We start from the raw sequence: 19428 nt of genomic DNA on the forward strand, positions 1-19428 counted from the left end.
CCCCACAGGAACGTATTTATTGTCGATCACCCCCTATTAGACAAGAGGGTCTGTCTCCTATAGGAGTAGAGATAAGCCAAACCTTAGATTCTTAGCGTTTTTATCCAGTGACCTCACCTACCACACCTCACACATCATTTACTATTTCCCAGTTGTCAATCATTTATCACCTACTTTTCTGTCTCACTTACATGTACTTTTTCACATGAATACACTCCATTCTAACCTCCCGGGGACTCTGTGTCCTGGACATTCCTCTGTACCATCATTAGTATGTCCCAGAAGGCTGCAGGGAAGAGTGGCTAAAACCGTAGATGGTCTAGGTTCAAATTCTGCCTCCACCACCTATTAGCTCCATACCTTGGTCAAATCACCTGCAAAGTGGAAATCAACAGTCCCTACCTCACTGGTTGTTGGGAGGAGCGAATGAATTAATACTTGTAAGGCACTAGAACATAGTAAAAGTTCAATTAACATTAGCTATTATCTTAATATCCTCTAATCTCCAAAGACTAGATTACCTGTAATCTTCTCTGCCTAATCTTGCCCCACCCACAATGATTGCTCACTCTTTTGATGGTGTAACATATTTGATACTTAATTTACACAAATAGCACCTTGAGACAGCTGCAGAATGGGAAGAAAGAAACACACCATCTGACATTGCCACTTATTGTGCGGCTTTGGGGTAGTTACTGGAGTCTTGGTTTTGCCATCTGTAAAATGGACGTTATAACACCTTAACAAGGTTACTGTGAGGGCTAAATAAGATAATGCTTGAGAAGTAGCTCATACAGATCTTCGTAGACCCTCAATAAATACACAAGTTCTTTTAAAAAATACTAGAATTTTGTTTTCCAGACTCCAAAAGTAGAATTGTAGAGAATTAAGATGACATAGTGTATAGAAAGGAAATTAAAATAATCTCATAAACTTCTTCCTGGAGACAAGTTTCCTTAGCCGCTAACTCCTACCTTAGAAACCAAAACACAGCTGGATGTATTTCCTTTAGTCTTTTGTGTGTGTGCAGACACACATATTTTAAAAAGAAAGGAATCCTAGAGCGCCTGGGTGGCTCAGTCGGTTAAGCATCTGCCTTCGGCTCAGGTCATGATCCCAGGGTCCTGGGATCGAGCCCCACATTGGGCTCTATGCTCAGCGGTGAGTGTGCTTCTCCCTCTGCCTGCTGCTCCCCCTGCTTGTGCTCTCTCTCTTTCTGTCAAATAGATGGGTAAAATCTTTAAAAAAAATTGAATTAAAAAAACAATAAGAAAGGAATCCCATTATATACCAATTTTGCAAACTGCTTTACTTTACATACACATTTCCCCATCTGTTTAATATTTTTCAAAGTCATGGTTTTCATGAGTTCTATAGCATCCCATGTACATTTATATTTAACTTATTTATTTATTTATTATTATTGTTTTTTAACAATTTTATTTATTTATTTGTCGGAGAGAGAGAGAGAGAGAGAGAGCACAAGCAGGGGGAGTGGCAGGCAGAGGGAGAAGCAGGCTCCCCGCTGAGCAAGGAGTCGGATGCAGGACTTGATCCCAGGGCCCTGGGATCACAACCCGAGCCAAAGGCCTAACTGACTGAGCCACCCAGGCATCCCTGTACTTAACTTATTTAACCCTATTGTTGGACCTTGAAGTTGTATTCAGGTTTTAGCTACTCTAAAGATTGCTGCATCAAATGTATCTGTATACAGATCTTTGTCATGATCTTTTGTTACTTTGTTAGGATAAATTCTCCCGGGATAGAGACGTTAGGTCAAGAACAACACATTGCAGGGTGCTGGTGCACACTCCCAACTTTGCTTCCCACAAAGGCTGTAGAAATTACTTTCCTGTCAACAGTGACCAAGGGTGCCCGTCATACCTCACTCTTGCTAATGCTCTGTTGTGTTATTTAATTTTTTTTGTCTGCTTTGTCTATTATCTTTCAACCAGATTGCAATCTTGAGCAGGCACTGTGGGCATCTGCCTCTTTATATCCACCACAGAACTTTGCTCATTATCATTCCTATAGATAGCCTTTGTAAATAATTCCCAAATGAATGAATTCACGACTATTCACGACTGCCCTTCTGAGGTTAAGAGCTGGAGAAGATACTTGAACAATCACTATCAAGTTGGTCAAATTGAGAAAGAGGTTTATATACTTGCCCTTGGTCTCCCATGGAGATGACTTAGGTAGAAAAATACTAAGTCACAGGTAATTGACTCATGTTCAGGGGACTTAGACAAAGGCATGGGGTCCAAGAGAGAAAATGAGATGTGTTTCAGGGTCAGCTCTGCAGCATTTCCACACTGCCATCTGTTCTTCCTTCATAACTGGGTGTGGAGAGGGGCGGGGTTTGCTTTTACAACTCAGCCTTGTAGCAGAATGAGTGGAATTTTCCAGAGGTTCCTCTTGATGGCTGTTGGCATAATCAGAGCTTTGCCCTCTGGGAGCCATTAGACTGCGACTCTTGAAGCCTAGATGATTGTTTCGGTAGGTCAGATTGTGGGATCTGTTGTTTATGTTGGCATGCACAGTCATGTGGGGTTCTGAACCATAAATACCATTTTTATTTCCTTTGTACTAGCTCAAAACTCTATGTTCTGAGCAATGGGGCTAACTTTAAGGAAAATGTGCTATTCTCCCCTTCCCCTACCAGCTCCATCATGCACACACACACCCAGATGGTTGCCTGGCATCGGATACTATTCTGAATGCCAGAGTCTGGGGTCATCTTCTAGGAATAACACATTGCATTAGAATTTTTTGGAATCTACATACCCACTATGAACATGAATTGAAACTTCCTCTGCCCTAACTCCTAAATCTCTCCTGGGCTAGTTCTCTTTCTGTTTTCAGGTAACGAGGTTTAGAGTGTGAAAGCTTGTTGTGGATTTGGGGACATCTGAGCCCACAGTAACATCCCTGTGTTACAGTTTCACTTGCTCATTTGTGAATTGCACACCAATTTTATAATACTCAGTAAACACATTTGTCCCAGTAAGCAGGTGGTGTAAACTAAAGGGGTAAATCTGGGCTGATACACATTCCTGTAAGACAGACAGACAGTTTGCTGGACTGTGATGGGTCAGTTTCTTCTCCATTCCCTGTAGCTGTCAGAGGTTATCTTTTAGAGCCTTCTTTCCTTAGAGCCATGGTTTCTTTAACCTACAGGTTGGAAGACTTGCTTCGGAATTAAGAATCATCCCTGTGGTTGGGGCGCCTGGGTGGCTCAGTCAGTTGAGTGTCTGCCTTCGGCTCAGGTCATGATCCCGGGGTCCTGGGCCCCGAGTTCCACCAGCTCCCTGCTCAGCGGGGACCCTGCTTCTCCCTCTGCCCCTCCCCCCTGCTCATGCACAAGCGCTCTCTCTTAAATAAATGGATAAAATCTTTAATTAAAAAAAAATCATCACTGTGGCAGATATGGTGGATTGGTCAACTCCTAATGTGCAGAGGTTGGAAAATGTGAAACTCTTATTTCCCAGACTCCCTTGAAGTTAGGGCTCCGATGTGATTGCGGTTCTGCTAATTAGATGTACTTCCTTGAGCCTTGGGTGGGGAGCCAAGTCCTGTGTGGAAGGAGGCAGGGAAATTGGTATCTGGGTTGTGTGGCTCTGGAGCTGCCCAGCTGCAGCAAGGGCTTCCCAGTTCAGCAGACGGCTTCCTGAGCCAGCAGCCCCCTTGGTGGCCCAGTTCTGTGACCTGACATTGCCGGGGTCAGTGCCTTCAGCTCGTCAACCCTCCCTCCATTTAATGACTTGTAATAAATCCCTCTTTGTAAACCTGATATAATCCCATCGCTGCAAAGCTGAGTTGTATTACCTTGTTCATTTCTTGGCTGAGACAAAATAAAATGGCTGGAACTGTACCTTTGACCTTGATTTTATTACAGATTTCTTTTTCCCAAAGCTAGTTTTGGACTACCCTGTCCCCTTTTGCATGCTTTTCCTTGTGAGGATGGACGACCTCATACTGAGCCTTTCCCCAGAATTATGTTGATGTGTCCAATCATAAGAACAAATGTTTCCATCTTCACTGACCTATTTAATTGGAACAATTTCATGTGCCAATTCATACATCATCTCTCCATAAGAACAGGGTATAGCATACATAGCACATAATGCACATATGCTGAAGCTTGCAACAGGCACAGACAGGGCTGGGAGAAACATCTTGCTGTTTTTTAAGGCATTAGTACTGGCACTTCATTTTCAACAGAAAAGGACTACTCCATTCTGTAAGTTGTGCTAGCCTATTTCCTGCCATCTCAATCCATTCATGACATCTCGTGACAACTCAACATATGTTAGTGTGTTGTTGTTACTGAAGCATCACACCACACTCTGTTTTTTGATCAGTTGTCTTATGGACTTATTTTTACCTGAGAATTTGCCGAAACTTTGCAATGAAAATTGGACTCTGACATCTCAGGCATTCAAAGTGCTTGTTGGAAAGGCCCTGACTTAACTAGACGAGACAGTGCTCAGTAATGGTAAATTTAGGATATGTTCTAGAACTGCCTTCTCTTAATCCTTGGAGTTTTGGTCCTTCAGCTAGACACAGCTCCAAGGGCGGATCAATCAGGGAAGTCAGACTCCAAGCCTGAAAGGAGAGCGCTTTCCCGTTTTGCCCACTCTGTGGTGCGCCGGCTGCCCAAGGGCACGCAGGCTCTTCGGGAATGAAGCAGGGACGAAGCATTTCTGAAGAAGGAACAAACATTCCACCTCAAGTGAGGAACTAAAAAAGGAATTTGTTTATTGAGGGTAAGAGGGTACAAGCAATATAAAAATCAAAAGCTTATCTGACTTTCTCTGCTTCTCAAATGGGGGTTGGATTTTATTTGTACATTTTCTGAGGGTCCCGATCTGCTCATGGAATCGTTTATACAGGGTGAAGCTGTGGGACAGATTCCTAAAGAGACCCTTCGGGAGAACTCTCATTGGGTGGGCGGGAGTGTTGCTCATGTTGCCTACTTCTTTCCCTTCTGCTTCATGTGTATTACGAAATAGTCATTGCATGCGATGGTGAGCCCAGCAATTAGCGAGAAGAAGCTCTGGAAGCCCACTTTGCCGTCTCGGCACTGGTCCAGGTCCTTCATTATTTTGTCCACAGCCAGAGGGTCTTTTTGATTCTAAAAAAAAGAACAAAGGCAAGAAATATCGGTCAGTGGTTACTGTGACAAGCTTCTCTGATTTGCCCTGTTGACAACCATTAATATAATCTTCCAATTATCTGAACTCTTGTTGTAGGTTGTAAGTGATCTTTGGAGGTCACCTAAATGTATTTTTCTGCCTTGAGGGAGCATTTCAGTAAATTCATATTATTAAGCTCGGAAAGAGGTTTCCGTGGTATCCTTTCATATAACTATAGGGATCTTAGGAACTGCCTATTTCAAGGAAGAGGAGGATTCATGTCAGAGAAGCTAGACCAGGCCTCCTAATTCTCAGTCCACTGCATTTGCCACTGTGAACCTGGCATGACCTCTGACCTGCTCTGCTTCTAGATCAGCTGTTTCTACAATTTTCGAAATCACAGGATTCTGCCTAAGAACCCCCCTAAGCTCCCCATTTTTTTTTTTTTTTTGCAGTGTCAGCCTACATTCTCTTAACAAGTGCTTGTTTCTGATAACGTGGTCAAATCCTTGAAAAGGGAAACTCTGTAAGAAAAGATGGCATAAGATAATTTAGGGAGTAAGTTTCAGATCACTCCTGTTCCTAGTGAGGATGGTTAGAAGTGGGAAGCGTGGCTGCTCTTACAGGGGCCAGACCATCAACCAGGGAGGGAGATGTGGCCCTCTGGAGGTGTGAAGGTGTTCAGGGAAAGTCTCTATACTTCTACTGGTTGTGTACGCCAGTGAGGGAACTCACGCTCAGCGTCTCGGGCTGGATGTTTCCACCCTGCACCCAGAGACCCCCTAGGTTAAAGCAGCAGCATTTCCCACTTGAGGACTGAAAACTCCGTCCTAAGCCATCAACTGCGACTCACTCTGTGGGGCTGTGTCCACTTAAGGCGGGTTTCAGTTAATTCTGGCTTCACCCCTGGCTTCCTGGCTGTGGTCAGAAGGAGTGCAATTTGGATGACACAAGGGTCAACTTTAGAAACAATGCTCTGTCAGAGTAGCAGGTGTGGGTGTGCCTGGAATTAGGACCCATGCCTAGAGTAAATGACACCACCATGTTCGGTCCTCCGTACTCCATACACCCTTTATGTTTCTCATGCTGCAACACCTTCAGGGGGAAAGGGTCTGGGTCTCACATGATGTTCATCCTCGCTTTGCATTTTATGCAGGGTTTAGTATGCGGAGAATGCCTTTGTGTGATGGGCAGGCTTATAATAAACCCACATTTTATGCTTGCCTGGAAGGATCGCAGAGAGCGGAAGTGTGGAGGTAATCGTGTCCAGCCCTCTCATTTACAGGGGCAGGAACCGAGGCCCAGAAACCAAAGCCACCTGCCCAGTGTTAGGACAAAGCCAGATCTTCTAACTCCTGGTCTGGGCTGTTATCAGAGGATGTACAAAAGCAGAACAACAGCGTATTCTGCCCCCTTCTGGGCTAGCATTGTGTTAAGTGCAGCTGTGAGACGGCAGCTGGGCTACTGGTCTCTGTTTACTTAACTGGTGGTGATGACATGGAAATCAGAGCGTACTGTAAAACCCCGTCTTTACGGAATCAGGAGGCAGGGGCTTCACGAATGTGCTAACCACCAGGCAGATGACAAGACACAGGACCCAGCCCTTTACCACCATCTCCCTTCACCCGTTAGAGGCTAATGCAGTTTTCTACCGCACTCACAGTAACGATCCTCTTCCCTCCTTCCTTCCTTTCCTTCTTCCCTTTCCTTTTTTTTTAGATTTTATTTATTTATTTGACAGAGAGAGAACACAAGCAGGCAGAGCTGCAGGCAGAGACAAAGGGAGAAGCAGCCTTCTCACTGAGCAAGAGCCTGATGTGGGGCTCGATCCCAGGACCCCCGGATCATAACCTGAGCCGCAGACAGCCACTTAACTGACTGAGCCACCCAGGCGCCCTAGTAACGATCCTTTCAAATGACCACAGTAATGGCAGGGAGAGAGGGGCTTGCATTTCACGCCAGAATTTTGTCAAGAAACATTTCCCCTTTGGTTAAATACCACAACCATGTCTTGAGAGCCTACCATATAAAAGGACAACTGTGCCTTGTGGCCTAATGTCTTGAGTGAGGTGTCTGAGCTGATGGCAGAGTCCTTTCCTAGTCCTGACGGGCCCCTCAGTCTGTGGGACTCAAGCTGTGTTCCTGTGTTCTCATAGCATTTTCCGTGCGGAAAGCAGTGATTTCTGGAGTCATGCTTGGCTCTCATTCAGCAGATGCTCGACACCATTTCTTTATAGATTAGAGCAGGACACATATTTTTTAAAAGGCTTTATCTGAAGCAACTTAGGAAGAGATGCAAATTGCTCGGAGTGGATATGACCAGAATGTGGCATCTCCAGTGCCAGGTTTAGGACCTGAGGTTGCCACTTTCTGGTTGATGACTCTCCAGTGAGAGGCCTTTTTTCTCCATCTCTGTCTCAACGGCCATCTTGTGGTTATATGTGTGCAGCCTTGTTTCACCTCCAAATCATAAGCTCCTTGAGGGCAGGGACTGTGTCTTCTCTACGTTCTGCTTCCCCTCCTATATCTCACAAACAGTAGGCACTCAATAATGTTTAATAAACAAAGGAACAAAGACACCTTTCTGCTAGTGGCCTCCGCAGGGAAGGGATGAAAAGGGGAAGGAAAAGCCACCAGGGCTAGAAACACTGGGGTTCGTGTCTGGTTCTTTCTGGGCCATTCAGTACTTACTTCCAAAAATCCAGGGAACTCCTTTTCCATGAGTACTCTCAGGTCCTCCTTTGTTAAGTAGCCTTTATCCCCAGCAAACTTGTGAAACGTGAACATCATGGTTTCCATGGCATGTTCCATTTGAGACGGCATTTTGGTGAGGTCTGTTGAAACCTTTTAAAAGATGTAAAGAAAGAGTTTACCTGAACTTTTAAGCCACACGTATTGCCAGTCTTCTGTGGGTAACTGGAAGGAAAGTCATTAGGTCATCCATGTGACCCTTTCCCGCTCTAACGTTCAATGAATCTAAGGCCCAGTTCATCCCAGGTGTTGGGCCTCCTGCTGATGGAAATGGGCACCTCAGGTACTGATGCTCTGAATGAGGAATCTGTCTAATTGTCCACTAATTCTGCATAAATCACCTAATGAGGAATAAAAACTCTAATCATTTGGAAAAGCAAGGTCAGTGTCCCTCTTTTTAACTGACAAAGCACCTACTGAAGGAGCAGAGGTTTCATCTTTTCTCTTGGCACTGGTACATGGGACTCTTAGATACGTCTGAATACCAACAACCCACACAGTCAAGCCTGGTTAATACTGAAAACTTCAACCCTCCAAGCTTAACTAGGAAACCTGATTCAGTGTAAGTTTTTTAGAAATCTGCTAACAGGGCCCCTAGGTGGCACAGTTGGCTGAGTGTCCGACTCTTGGTTTTGGCTCAGGTTGTGATCTCAGGGTCGTGAGATCCAGCCCTGCTCAGTGCAGAGTCTTCTTTTTATTTTATTTCTTTTTAAAGATTTTATTTATTTATTTGAGAGAGAGAGAGGGAGAGAGAGAGAGCACAAGCTGCGGGGAGCAGCAGAGGGAGAGGGAGAAGCAGGCTTCCCGCTGAGCAGCAAGCCCGATGTGGGATCATGACCCTGGGATCATGACCTGAGCCGAAGGCAGACACTTAACTGACTGAGCCACCCAGGCGCCCCAGCTGGTATCTTCTTAGCATTCTCTCTCCCTCTCCCCCTGCAAGGCGCCTGCCCCCACCCCCGCTGCCATGCATGTGCTCTCTCTTTAAAAAAAAAAAAAAAGAAAAGAAAAATAGAAATCTGCTTACAAGTGAATTTTCTCTGCTGGGTGTGTATTCTCTACTAAAGGTCTGAACTTGTTACTGCTTGCAATACAGACATTTGCATCTCTGGTAGTAAAGTGCAGTTTCTCAAAGCTACCCAAAGCTCATTATCTAGTTTCTTGAAAAGGAACAAATAACAGTATATTCCTAACTCCTTTGGGGACCTAGTTTTTGGCAGGAAGCACAGAAGAGCCACTCTGAGTCTGGGGCACAGTGGGAGAGCAAGAACTTTCCATCAGAAAGTGTTTAAAAGGAGGGAAAGGAAACATGTCAGATCATTATATTCAGGTATAATGATCTGGGGGCATATGCCACATCAAGACCCAGTGCCTGGTATTTAATAGGAGCTCAGTGGATTCTGGCTTAATTGGAAGGAATGCTTTGGCCAGAACAGAGTAGTTTTGGCTGACATCACTTAAGATCACACTAGTGGATAGAAAACAGGTGAGCTTGAATGGAGACTGTAGAATACCACTCCAAAAACAAACAACAACAAAAAACCAAAAAAGCTCCAAAAGGGGAGCCTGGGTGGCTCAGTCAGTTAAGCGGCTGCCTTCTGCTCAGGTCATGATCCCAGGGTCCTGAGATGGAGCCCCGAATAGGGCTCCCTACTTAGTGGGGAGTCTGCTTCTCCCTCTCCCTCTGCTGCTCCCTCTGCTTGCGCTCTCTCTCATTCTATCATATAAATAAAATCTTAAAAAAAAAATAAGCCCCCCAAAACCCCACATCACAGGAACAGGTTTTGAGCACAGGTTGACCAAGAGGCTGGCACCTTCCCTGGCTGAAGAGTGCCCAAAGAAACCAGAAACATGATTTCGGTCTGGTTCCTGCTGCCGGCGGATCTGTGTTTACAGATTTCTAAATATCTTTTACAGAGGAGAAGGTGGAGTTAGTTGGTGACCATGGGGATTGAGCAATTATACTTACGAATTGTAAATTCTACCCCCTAATCCCCAGAAAAGTGCAGGAACCAGCATGCCAAAGAATGTGCTACTCTAGAGAATGTTACACGCCAGACTCTGGTATGATTCATCTGAAAGGCAGTTCTCTTGGAGAGATCAGCAAATTAATGCTTCAAGGTCCACTGTGAGATGAATTCCAGGGGAGCCACACCCTTTTCCCTCCCTTCCTACACAGCCCCTGTGGTTGTCGATGGCATCTAACCCATGGCGCTTAGATGGAGTTGCCCTTGCCTGGATTGTTCTGGAAGTCCAGCAATTTAAGAGAACTGAGCCGAATGAGTCACCTACGGGAGAAAGATGTGGGATCCCACCCCAGTTCTGAAATAACTCAGGAAAAGAGTGACCAGAAGTATGAAAAAACCTGTGTCTAAGCTCAGAGTGGTAGGGTACTTCACACCGATTCCCAAAGATGCCAAAATTGGTACTGGCTGCCGGACACCCAGGTCACCTTCTGCACAGAGCAGAGCAGAGGGAAAGTGCACTGCAAAGCCAGAGAACTAGAAAGGGGACACAGCACGGTAAGGACCCCTATAATGGGAGAACAGGCTAATTTAGGAACTTCTAAGAGATACAAGTTGTAAGCAGGAGATCTTGGCCACCCTTGAATATGTTCTTCAAGAGAGTAAGGCCAGTCTAACCCACATTCGCTCAGGTCTCGGGTCACTCCAGTCCTACCCCTCCTTGTCCACATTCATTACAAAGTATTCCTCTCTGAAGCCACATGCCTGCCCCACTGGGTCCCCCATCTCCCCCTCACCGTTTTATTTAAGAAATGGGCCGTAAGTACAGTAGCCAACTGACTCCCTATTTGTCAGGTAGACCTTTTGAAATAAGAATGCAGAACAGTGGGCACCTGGGTGGCTCAGTCGTTAAGCGTCTGCCTTCAGCTCAGGTCATGATCCTGGGGTCCTGGGATCGAGCCCCGCATTGCGCTCCCTGCTCCGCGGAGAGCCTGTGTCTCCCTCTCCCTCTTCCCCTGCTTGTGTTCCCCCCCGCCCCGCCCCGTCAAATAAATAAATAAAATCTTAAAAAAAAAAAAAAAAGAATGCAGAACAGTGACTAGCCAGGAGTTCTTAGAGATGAATGGCTTTGAAAACCAGAGGAGATGCCCACAGTCTCATCAGGAACCAGTGCCCAGAGAGCACTGAGCATGGCTATGAGCAAATTATTCTGTTTGGAAGGAGGAGCCAGTGCACTGGTTTTAAAGTAAGATGAAGGAAAAGGGGGAAAAGTTGTGATTAAAACTGTTCTCTTAGCTAGTGGATGAGTCACGGAGCTCGTTCCCCAAGTGCAGCTCTTTGCCCCCGAGTCAGCGGCCCTCCCCTCTTGGGTGGGGCAGGCTGCAGGGCTGACCGTTGGTAGCTAGAGTAGCAAGTTCAGGGACCTGAATCTGGCGCTTCCATCCCTCCAATCCTGCGACACGCTCTGCTCCATTTTTGCTGGGGTGCCTTGGGCCTGGGGCTGAGAGGTGGCAGCATCCTCTCTGTACCCAGGACAACCCAGTCCTGCACCTGAAACACTCCATCCATTTACTCTTTCAGCTGTCTGTCTCTTTCTCAGATTTAAGATCCTCTAGATTAAAAACTGTGAATTATTCTGTTCTATCTATGAACCACACGATAAGCATTTGCTAAATGAGTGAATGAATAAATCAGACAAGCCCCTTGGCAGGACCTGAAGTGCAGGTGTGACCACCCAGGTCTGGACTGAAAACCTTGTAGTTCAGACCTCAGCAGAAGGATGTGAAGCTGGAAGAGCTGGGGAAGGGGGCCACAGGGGCTGTCTGTAAATGGAACAGTAGGGTACAGAGGAAAGCACATTCCATGAGTGCAGGAAAAAAACGCGTCCTGCTAAACAGGTCTGGCCGGACCCTGAACATGACTTCTCTTTCTCTTCTTACTCCTGCTGTTTTCTTGTGTTTTGGTTCTCACTGTGAGCTCCACAGGCTGTTAACTACCTCATGGTTCTTTCATTTTTTTATTGAGTCATTTTATTCCGATGTCTGTGTATCCTCCCTACCTGCTTGCCTGGGTAAGAGGTCTTTAAGATGGAGGCTCAGAACTCTGTAGTCTTTCTCCGTGTAGCTTTCCCTACAGAAAAGAATTTTGGACTCCACAAATTTAGTCACAGTGGTGGGAATTAAGTTTTCCATTTCTGGTCCTCCTACCCTGAGCACCTGCTGTGCCCATCCCTGATGTGAGGCTGGTACGCATGCTCGCACACACTCTTTCTCTCTCTCCATGGTGCTTGCTTTTGGGGAGTTCACCAGCTAATGGCATACTGTTTAAAAATATATCCTGAATTTTAGCTAATTGTGTTTCTGATTCTTTCCCCACTAGATTGTGGGTTCCTTGAGCACCCTGCCCTCCCACAGCCTGCTCAATGAAGTGGTGAGAATGAAAGTGACAATAATGTACATTTTGATTCTCCTGGGAGTAGCAGGGAGCAGGAGGCCTCCTTAGAAAAGTGTCTGCTCTTGAGCAGTCCCAGATGTTTGCTCTGGACCCATGCCCAGATTCAGACCGTAATTTCAAAAAGGACACTTTTAAAGAGCAAGAGGTCTGATTTACTTTGCTCTTCTGTGTCTTGTCTATACCCTAGTTTTCTTATGGCCCACCCAGAAAATAATTGGCAGGGGGATAGTCAAAACATCTGTTATTTAAAAATGCGTTTGAGGTTTCCTTCCTTTTGCTTTGGAGATTTTGAAAAGAAAAAAGCAAAAACCTTTTTTTTTTTTTTTTTTAATTGAACCCAGAAGGTATTTTTGAATTTGATCCCTAAAGAGAATTCAGAAAAAAATGAGTTGAGGCAATGGATCTGGATCCAGGCTGTCTCTCCCACCTCTTCCCGAACATAAAACTTGCTCACCAAAAAAGTGGGCAGCAAAGAAAAAGCTCCAGATGCAATGCAATAGGAAGAAAGAACTCAGAAGCCTTCTCTACCCCAAGGGAGCACATCCACATTTCCCTGAAGAGTTGTCAGACATCAGCCGGAACTGGCAAACAGTAGCCATTGTGACAACTGCTAGTAAATCCATCGGTGGGTTGGGTGGTAGTTACTTAGTGAAGGGGTAGGAAGTGCTGAAGTTTGTCAAAAATATAAAATTTTTTTTTTTGCTTTTGATGTGAGATTTCTAAATTGTTGAGTCTCCAGGAAAATGAAAAGCTTAAGAAAGATGCTAAAACTTCATTCCAGATTTCCCAGCACTCAGAGTGCTAATTTATACATCATAACCCTGAAAAGATTCCATTGTTTCCCTCAACTTTGAAATACTGGGCTGTATCCAAGGGCATACCAAGTGGGTAGTACTCTAAAAAAGCCACATTTTTGGAACTCTCATTGGAAAGCAGGGAGGCACCCAGTCTCAGCCCCACCCAGCCCAAGGCCTGACTTCACTGGGGTGGCTGCTTGAGGGACTGGTCAAAGGCCAGACACGGGAGGAAAAGGGCCCATCTGACACTGTTTGCAAGAAAAGCCAGGGAAGAGCATCACCTAGAAATCAGTGTACTTTATGGCCAGTGCACCCTCAAGAAGACTTGAAGAACTGAAATAAGAAACTTCAAATGGTGGGTCAAGGACAATGATGAAGAAAGTAGCTTCTGGCTGTCAAGGAAAGCATATATGCCATCGAGGAGAGATAATTAAATAGAAACAGGATAGGAATCTGTGAGGGCCGGGCTGATGAAGAAATTTCACATGAGTTATATGAACTCATTTCTGCCCCAGCCTCTGGTATTATCCTTTGCAACTGGCTTGCATGCTGGAGGCAAAGATCACTGTCAGGGTGTTTCCATGAGCCTGGCCTCACCTGAAGCGCAGGATATAAAGATCCACTGCAGCAGTTTGGAAACTCAAGCTGCAGGGGTGTGGGGGTGGAAACCTGCAGCAACTGCTAAAAACATCAGCCGGAAGAGCTACCTCACACCTAAAGCTGTGGCAGCCTGCCAGCGGGCACACGGCTCAATCCCCAAACAGTGGTGCGTCTCACCATGGCCCTGCCAATCCAGTTGCTGCCCTCACCGGCAGTTCAGTCAAGAAACCTCTCCTTCAGATAGCTGGCCAGTCCCGGTGACTCACTTCCTCTTGGAAAATGCCCTCTGAGATGGCACAGTTCCCCTTCTCCTTCAGGGAGTGTTCTGTCGGAACCATCTGCAGAGAGTATCTGGAACCACTGGGGCCACACCCACATGGTCTCACAGCTGAGTCACGGGCCTGCACTAGGAGAATCCGGGAGCCCTTTGTGCTGGCCAGGCCCTGCACGATGCTCCCAGCTCCCCTTGGGAGGGAAGGGGGGGTGGGCTTGATGTATCTCAGGGTCTGGCCTAGGGCTCTGCTCTGCCTATCTTGTAGCTGCTCAGCTTTAATCGGCTTTCCTCACCAGCCCCACGCACCCAACTTGGCGGAGTCAATTAGCCGGAGTCCAGCTGGACAGTAAGCAGTGTCCAGGCTTCGAGAAAGCCGCATTCCTTTGGCTAAGCTCAAGTTGTGACCCGGTACCAACGGCAAGTCTATCTCTGTCTCATTGCACGGGGCCAGGTTAATCTGGGTTGGGAGGTCTTTCGTCAAGGCTGCTCTTCCCCTCTTTATAGTTCCACTTGTTTAATGAAGATCGCAAGAAGGGAATCCTTTCGGGAGGGAAATCCCGTCCTATATTCCCCTCTCCGCCACCGCGGGCTAGCCAAGCTTTATAAAGAAAACGAACACACCTACACACAAACAACAGGAAGCCCAACCTGAAGCATCTGGGCGAGGGACTGAGCAGTGCCCTTGAGGAAGGGAGTCCGCCAGCTCCAACCCGTCCAGCTCGGGCCCTCCAGCTCACACACATCTGCGGGAGGTCAGCCCGCAGCCGGAGCCCACAGAGAAACAGGCCAGCCAGGAAGGGGCGAGAAGCGGGGCTTCGGATAACTCGGGGGACTAGTGGAAAAGTAGGAAAAGTGGGAGTAAGGAGAAACGGAAAGGGAGGAGAAAGCAGAGGCTCCGGGGCGCCGACACCGCGGTCCTGGAATAAAGGACGAGCGCCCCTCCTCCAGTCCGCGAGGATCAAGGGCAGGGGCGCTGCCCGCCTCGCCCGGGTGTGGCCCAGGGCGCTGAGAAGTGGACACCCAGCAGCCCCCGGCGCCCGGAACAACCGCGCGAAGCCCGGGCAGCCGATGGGGGGCTTCCCCGGGCGCCGGTCGGGGCTGGGGAGCGGCCGGGGAGCGGCGGGCGGAACTCACCTTGACCTGAGGCGCAGCCGGGACGATTAGCTGGCTGGGACGCACGGCCAGTGAGCGGAGCGCAGAGGGCTGGGAGCCTTAGTACGGGGCGAGGGGGGGGGGGGGGGGGAGGGAGGGGCGGGGGGCCTGGGCGCCAGTGTCCGGGCCGCGCACCCCCCCCCCCTCCCCCCCCCCTCCTCTTCCTGCCCCCCCCCCCCACGCCCCGCGCAGGCACACACCCTCCCGGCGGTGCCGCAGCGCGCGGACCTCCACCCGCTCTCACCTCGCCCGAGAGCATTCTTGTGAACATCGCTTCCTACTCGAGAGCTCTCGGATATTTCAGGACATCCCCACCCTGGGCCGTGCCCTTCCTCTCGGGTTTGGTTTAGAGAGTGAGCGCGCGAGGAAATCAAAGAATCCAGCGGTTCTGCGGGCGGGGCGCGCTGGCCCAGAACCAGATGTAGGCGGCTCTTCGGTAACCTATGGGGCTAGGACTAGACGGTACCGCAGGGAGGGAGGGCACGTGGAATCCTAACGACCGCCAAGGTGTCGTATTCTCAGATTAGGCCCAGGACGTGAGTCCAGAGGGTCTTCGCGGCCTGTGCCCGTCCGCTTAGGTCTAGGGGAGAAGCCCTGCCTGTGCTTGCCCCGCGGGGGTGGGGGGGGGATGAAGGGTGCTGTTGGCTAGTCGGCTCCCACATGAACCCTTTGTTGAACAAGGGATTGACCCCTCAGTGTGTATGGCTCCACGTGGTGGACAGTGCAGCTTCAGTTGTGGTTGACCACAGTCAAGACCAAAGTTCCTAAGCCTCCTTTTTCCTGTAATTGGCCTGTTTGGTTCTCGAAGCCCTGTAGGAGAAATTTCTGGAAGAAATTTAAAGAAAACCTAAGTGTTTCTAGTGGATGCACAGTGTTTCCCTCCTCCCCCCATTTATTTTAACTGCTGTTTAGGGTTAAATGCAAACTACTAGCAGCTGTTGGTGGAAAAGGGCCCAGTCCTAAGTCCTGGGTTTTCTTTTGTTCCCAGGGGAGGTCCTGGGAGGAGTGGAGTGAGTGATCCTAAAGGAATGAGCAGAGTCGGGGAATCCTCCAGGTGCTACCATGTAACTAATCTTGGCTCTTGCTAGGAAAACCCAATTTGGATTTCAATTCTCACTCACGCTGGGTTCCTGCAACCCTGGTGGTGACTGTTTAGGGGGGAGTTCTTAAAAATCTTGCCATATGCTTCCCAAGTTTTTCCCAGGCCCCAGGTTATAGTCAAGAGTGGAGAAAATCCTGGATCCCGTTAGTCCCAGGGAAGATGCAACTGGTGTTAGAATGAGAATACCTGAGTTTGTATACTCTTACTTACTTGATTTCCTCATTTGATCCACAAACCTTTACGAATGCTCAGTATATGTGGCAGGCCCTGGGCATTCAGTTTCTTCCCTCAAAGAGCTTCCAATCTAGTTGGAAGATAGATAAGCAAACAATTAAAATCCGGTGCCCCCAGTGAATGGTAGAGGACACTAGGGGATGCTTGGAGAATGTTGACTCCGAGTGGTCACAGAACAATTCCTGGAGGAGGCAACGTTTGGTCGATGTTTTAAAAGTAACAATGACACTTATTGTGACTTTTAAATCTGATTATAAAACAGGTTGTATTCTTATTATAGGTTTGGAAAATATACCAATGTATGGAAAAGAAAATACAATTATTTGTAAACCTATGAACCAAAGATAAACATTTCTGTGTTTTCTAGTCTTTTTATACATCTATTATATATGTGTGTGTGTGTATGCACACATGCTTACACTCACGCACGTATTTGTAATTTGGGGATTTGGGGGGACAGAGGGGGATTTTAAAAAATTGAACCCAGAGGGCATTCTCAAATTTGGTCCCTAAAGCAAATTCAGAAAAAATGAGTTGAGGCAATGGATCTGGATCCAGGCTGTCTCTCCCACCTCTCCCCGAACATAAAACTTGCTCACCAAAAAAGTGGGCAGCAAAGAAAAAGCTCCAGATGCAATGCAATAGGAAGAAAGAACTCAGAAGCCTTCTCTACCCCAAGGGAGCACATCCACATTTCCCTGAAGAGTTGTCAGACATCAGCTGGAACTGGCAAACAGTAGCCATTGTGACAACTGCTAGTAAATCCATTGGTGGGTTGGGTGGTAGTTACTTAGTGAAGGGGTAGGAAGTGCTGAAGTTTGTCAAAAATATAAATTTTTTTTTTTGCTTTTGATGTGAGATTTCTAAATTGTGATCACACTGATTATAGAATTATGTGTTCTATTTTTGTTCCATAATACTTTATCTTTTATCTTTTCTTTCTTTCTTTCATTCTTTTTCTTTCTCTCTTTCTTTTTCTCTCTTTTTTCTTTTTACTATTTTCTGTCATTAAATATTGTCAAGAACATGCTCATTCATTCACTCATTCTTTTTTTCCCCCCTATTCAACTACACTGTAGCTTCTCTGCTCTCTTCTCCTGGTTGCTGGTGCCAGACTCTGAGACCCCCCAGGTCCTAGTAGCTGTGGCTCCAAAGACGGAGGGAACTGGGTTTCTGAAACCCTGTTAAGTGCTGAGGACGCAGTGGTGAAAATGGTCAGTAGGATGGCTGCTATCTCTGCCTTTGTGCAGCTTTCTACAATTTCGTACTGGTAGGTCCATAAAATCCCATGTATCTACCATGCTTATTATAATCTCCCTCTAGAAGAGGTTGTACCAGGCAGTTCGTTCTTTCTTTTTCTTTTTAAAGATTTTGTTTATTTATCGGACAGAGAGAGAGAGAGAGGACATAAGCAGGGGGAGTAGCAGGCAGAGGGAAAGGGAGAAGCAGGCTCCCGGCTGAGCAGGGAGCCCAATGCGGGGCTCGATCCCAGGACCCTGGAATCATGACCTGAGCTGAAGGCAGACGCTTAACGACTGAGCCACCCAGGCCCCCCTAGGCCATTCTTTCTTGAGAAAGTAGTCATGCCTTGTAAACCACATGCATACAGTGGAGCCAACTCTGTTTACCTAGTGACAACCAATCAGATCAGGCAGCAGTGCCTGAGCCAGAGCTGCCCAGCAAGGATGGTAGAGTAGCAGGGGGAAGGGGAGCTGTGCAGAAAGAAACAGATGGCTCTGTGAAAAATCAATAAAAGAAAATCTTGTTTAAAGTGGAGTCAGGAAGCCAGCAGGGGGAGCTCTCATGCCCTAGCGCTCATCAATTGCAGACCCAAAAGGAAGAGAGGGACCTTGCAGGTGGATACTACTTTACTATCCAGGCCGGAGGGAGGAAGGCTTTCTAGCACAGTCCAGCCAATGAGAGACTGTCACAACTCAGCCAATGAAAAGCCACTACCCTTCACATTCCCAGTTTACTTGAATGGACTTGATGTTTATAATAGTGCCTGTGAACTTCCAATTTCCTCTATAAAAGAGCAGTCCTCCTTTGTTCTCCTGACTTGCCTACGTTTGCTTGTCCCAGTTTGTAATTCTCTGCTATTCCCAAATAAGCCCATATTTGCTGGTAAAATAACTGGTAGTTTTATTTTTTAGATTAACAGCCATCCAAGGAATGGGAACAGAGGCCTGACTCAGTGTGGTCCCTGGAGCGAAGAGAAGGCAATGTTGAAGCTCTCCACCAGGTCTATGGTATGTTCTAGTACACTAAATGCTAGGAGCAGGGGACATTGTTCCACTACTGAGGCAGCAGTGGGAGTTGTCCCTCTTCTCAGGGTGGACACAAAACCCATTACCCGGTGGTTCTTAACTTTTTGGGGTTTGTAGCTGCAGCCCAGAGGGTGGCCTGTTCACCAGAATTGTGTGCTCTTCCCGTCAGAGTGGACAGGAGTACTCGGCCGGGAATTAGGATCCCAGCACCTCTTGCATTTAGGTGGGACTCTGACCAGGCACCCGCTGAATGGAACTGGAAGATGTGTCACTTGCAGACCAAATTGGTTAAGAGGTGACTTTACCACATTTTTTCTTTCCCTCTGCTAGACGCTGAGGCTTTAGGGTTGGAAGAATCACAGCTGAAGGAGCCTGGGTTACTGAATCACTGAGTGGAGGAAAACCACCTGCTAACTAGGCACAGCTTCGCTGGAACAGTTATGTGGGTGAAAAAGAAAACTGTGGAATTTGGGGGTTTACTTGTTACAGCATAACCCTAACAGATAGAATGGCATTCTTTTGAGTGCTAGAAATTTTGGCAGCACACTCAGAAAGATTAAGTGGCGCACATAAGAGTTACACTATTATACTGTTCACATGGCAGCACTGTGGCATGTTCGAGTGAACCAGCTTCCGTCCCAAGACTCTGTTGGAGCCTCACAAGGCACAGTTCGCCCAGGTCTGGTAGATACATA

The 19428-nt window shown here is 47.1% G+C and overlaps 1 protein-coding gene across 3 annotated transcripts; it reads right to left on the minus strand.

Moving 5' to 3' along the window:
- Nucleotides 1-4736: 4736 nt before the first annotated feature.
- On the minus strand, nt 4737-15475 carry S100A10 (S100 calcium binding protein A10). Of its 3 annotated transcripts, none has more exons than XM_021687995.1 (4): nt 15375-15475; nt 15113-15118; nt 7830-7982; nt 4737-5137 (listed from the first exon to the last, which is right to left on the minus strand). In XM_021687995.1, exons 1-4 carry the CDS (start codon nt 15399-15401, stop codon nt 4976-4978), a joined length of 348 nt encoding a protein of 115 aa, XP_021543670.1. In that variant the 5' UTR covers nt 15402-15475; the 3' UTR covers nt 4737-4975. The 3 variants fall into 3 exon arrangements, with proteins under 3 accessions (XP_021543670.1, XP_021543672.1, XP_021543671.1); XM_021687997.1 differs by having other exon boundaries at nt 15113-15189; nt 15375-15458; XM_021687996.2 differs by lacking the exon at nt 15113-15118.
- Nucleotides 15476-19428: the final 3953 nt, after the last annotated feature.

Source organism: Neomonachus schauinslandi, chromosome 4 (genome assembly GCF_002201575.2).
Source record: "Neomonachus schauinslandi chromosome 4, ASM220157v2, whole genome shotgun sequence".
Taxonomy (NCBI): domain Eukaryota; kingdom Metazoa; phylum Chordata; class Mammalia; order Carnivora; family Phocidae; genus Neomonachus; species Neomonachus schauinslandi.

Coding starts and splice junctions, on each gene's coding strand:
- S100A10 (XM_021687995.1), bottom strand. CDS start 15,401: ATGTTCACAAGAATGCTCTCGGGCGAG. Junction 5,138..7,829: donor AGTTCCCTGGATTTTTGGAA/GTAAGTACTGAA, acceptor TCTTTTTTTTAG/AATCAAAAAGACCCTCTGGC.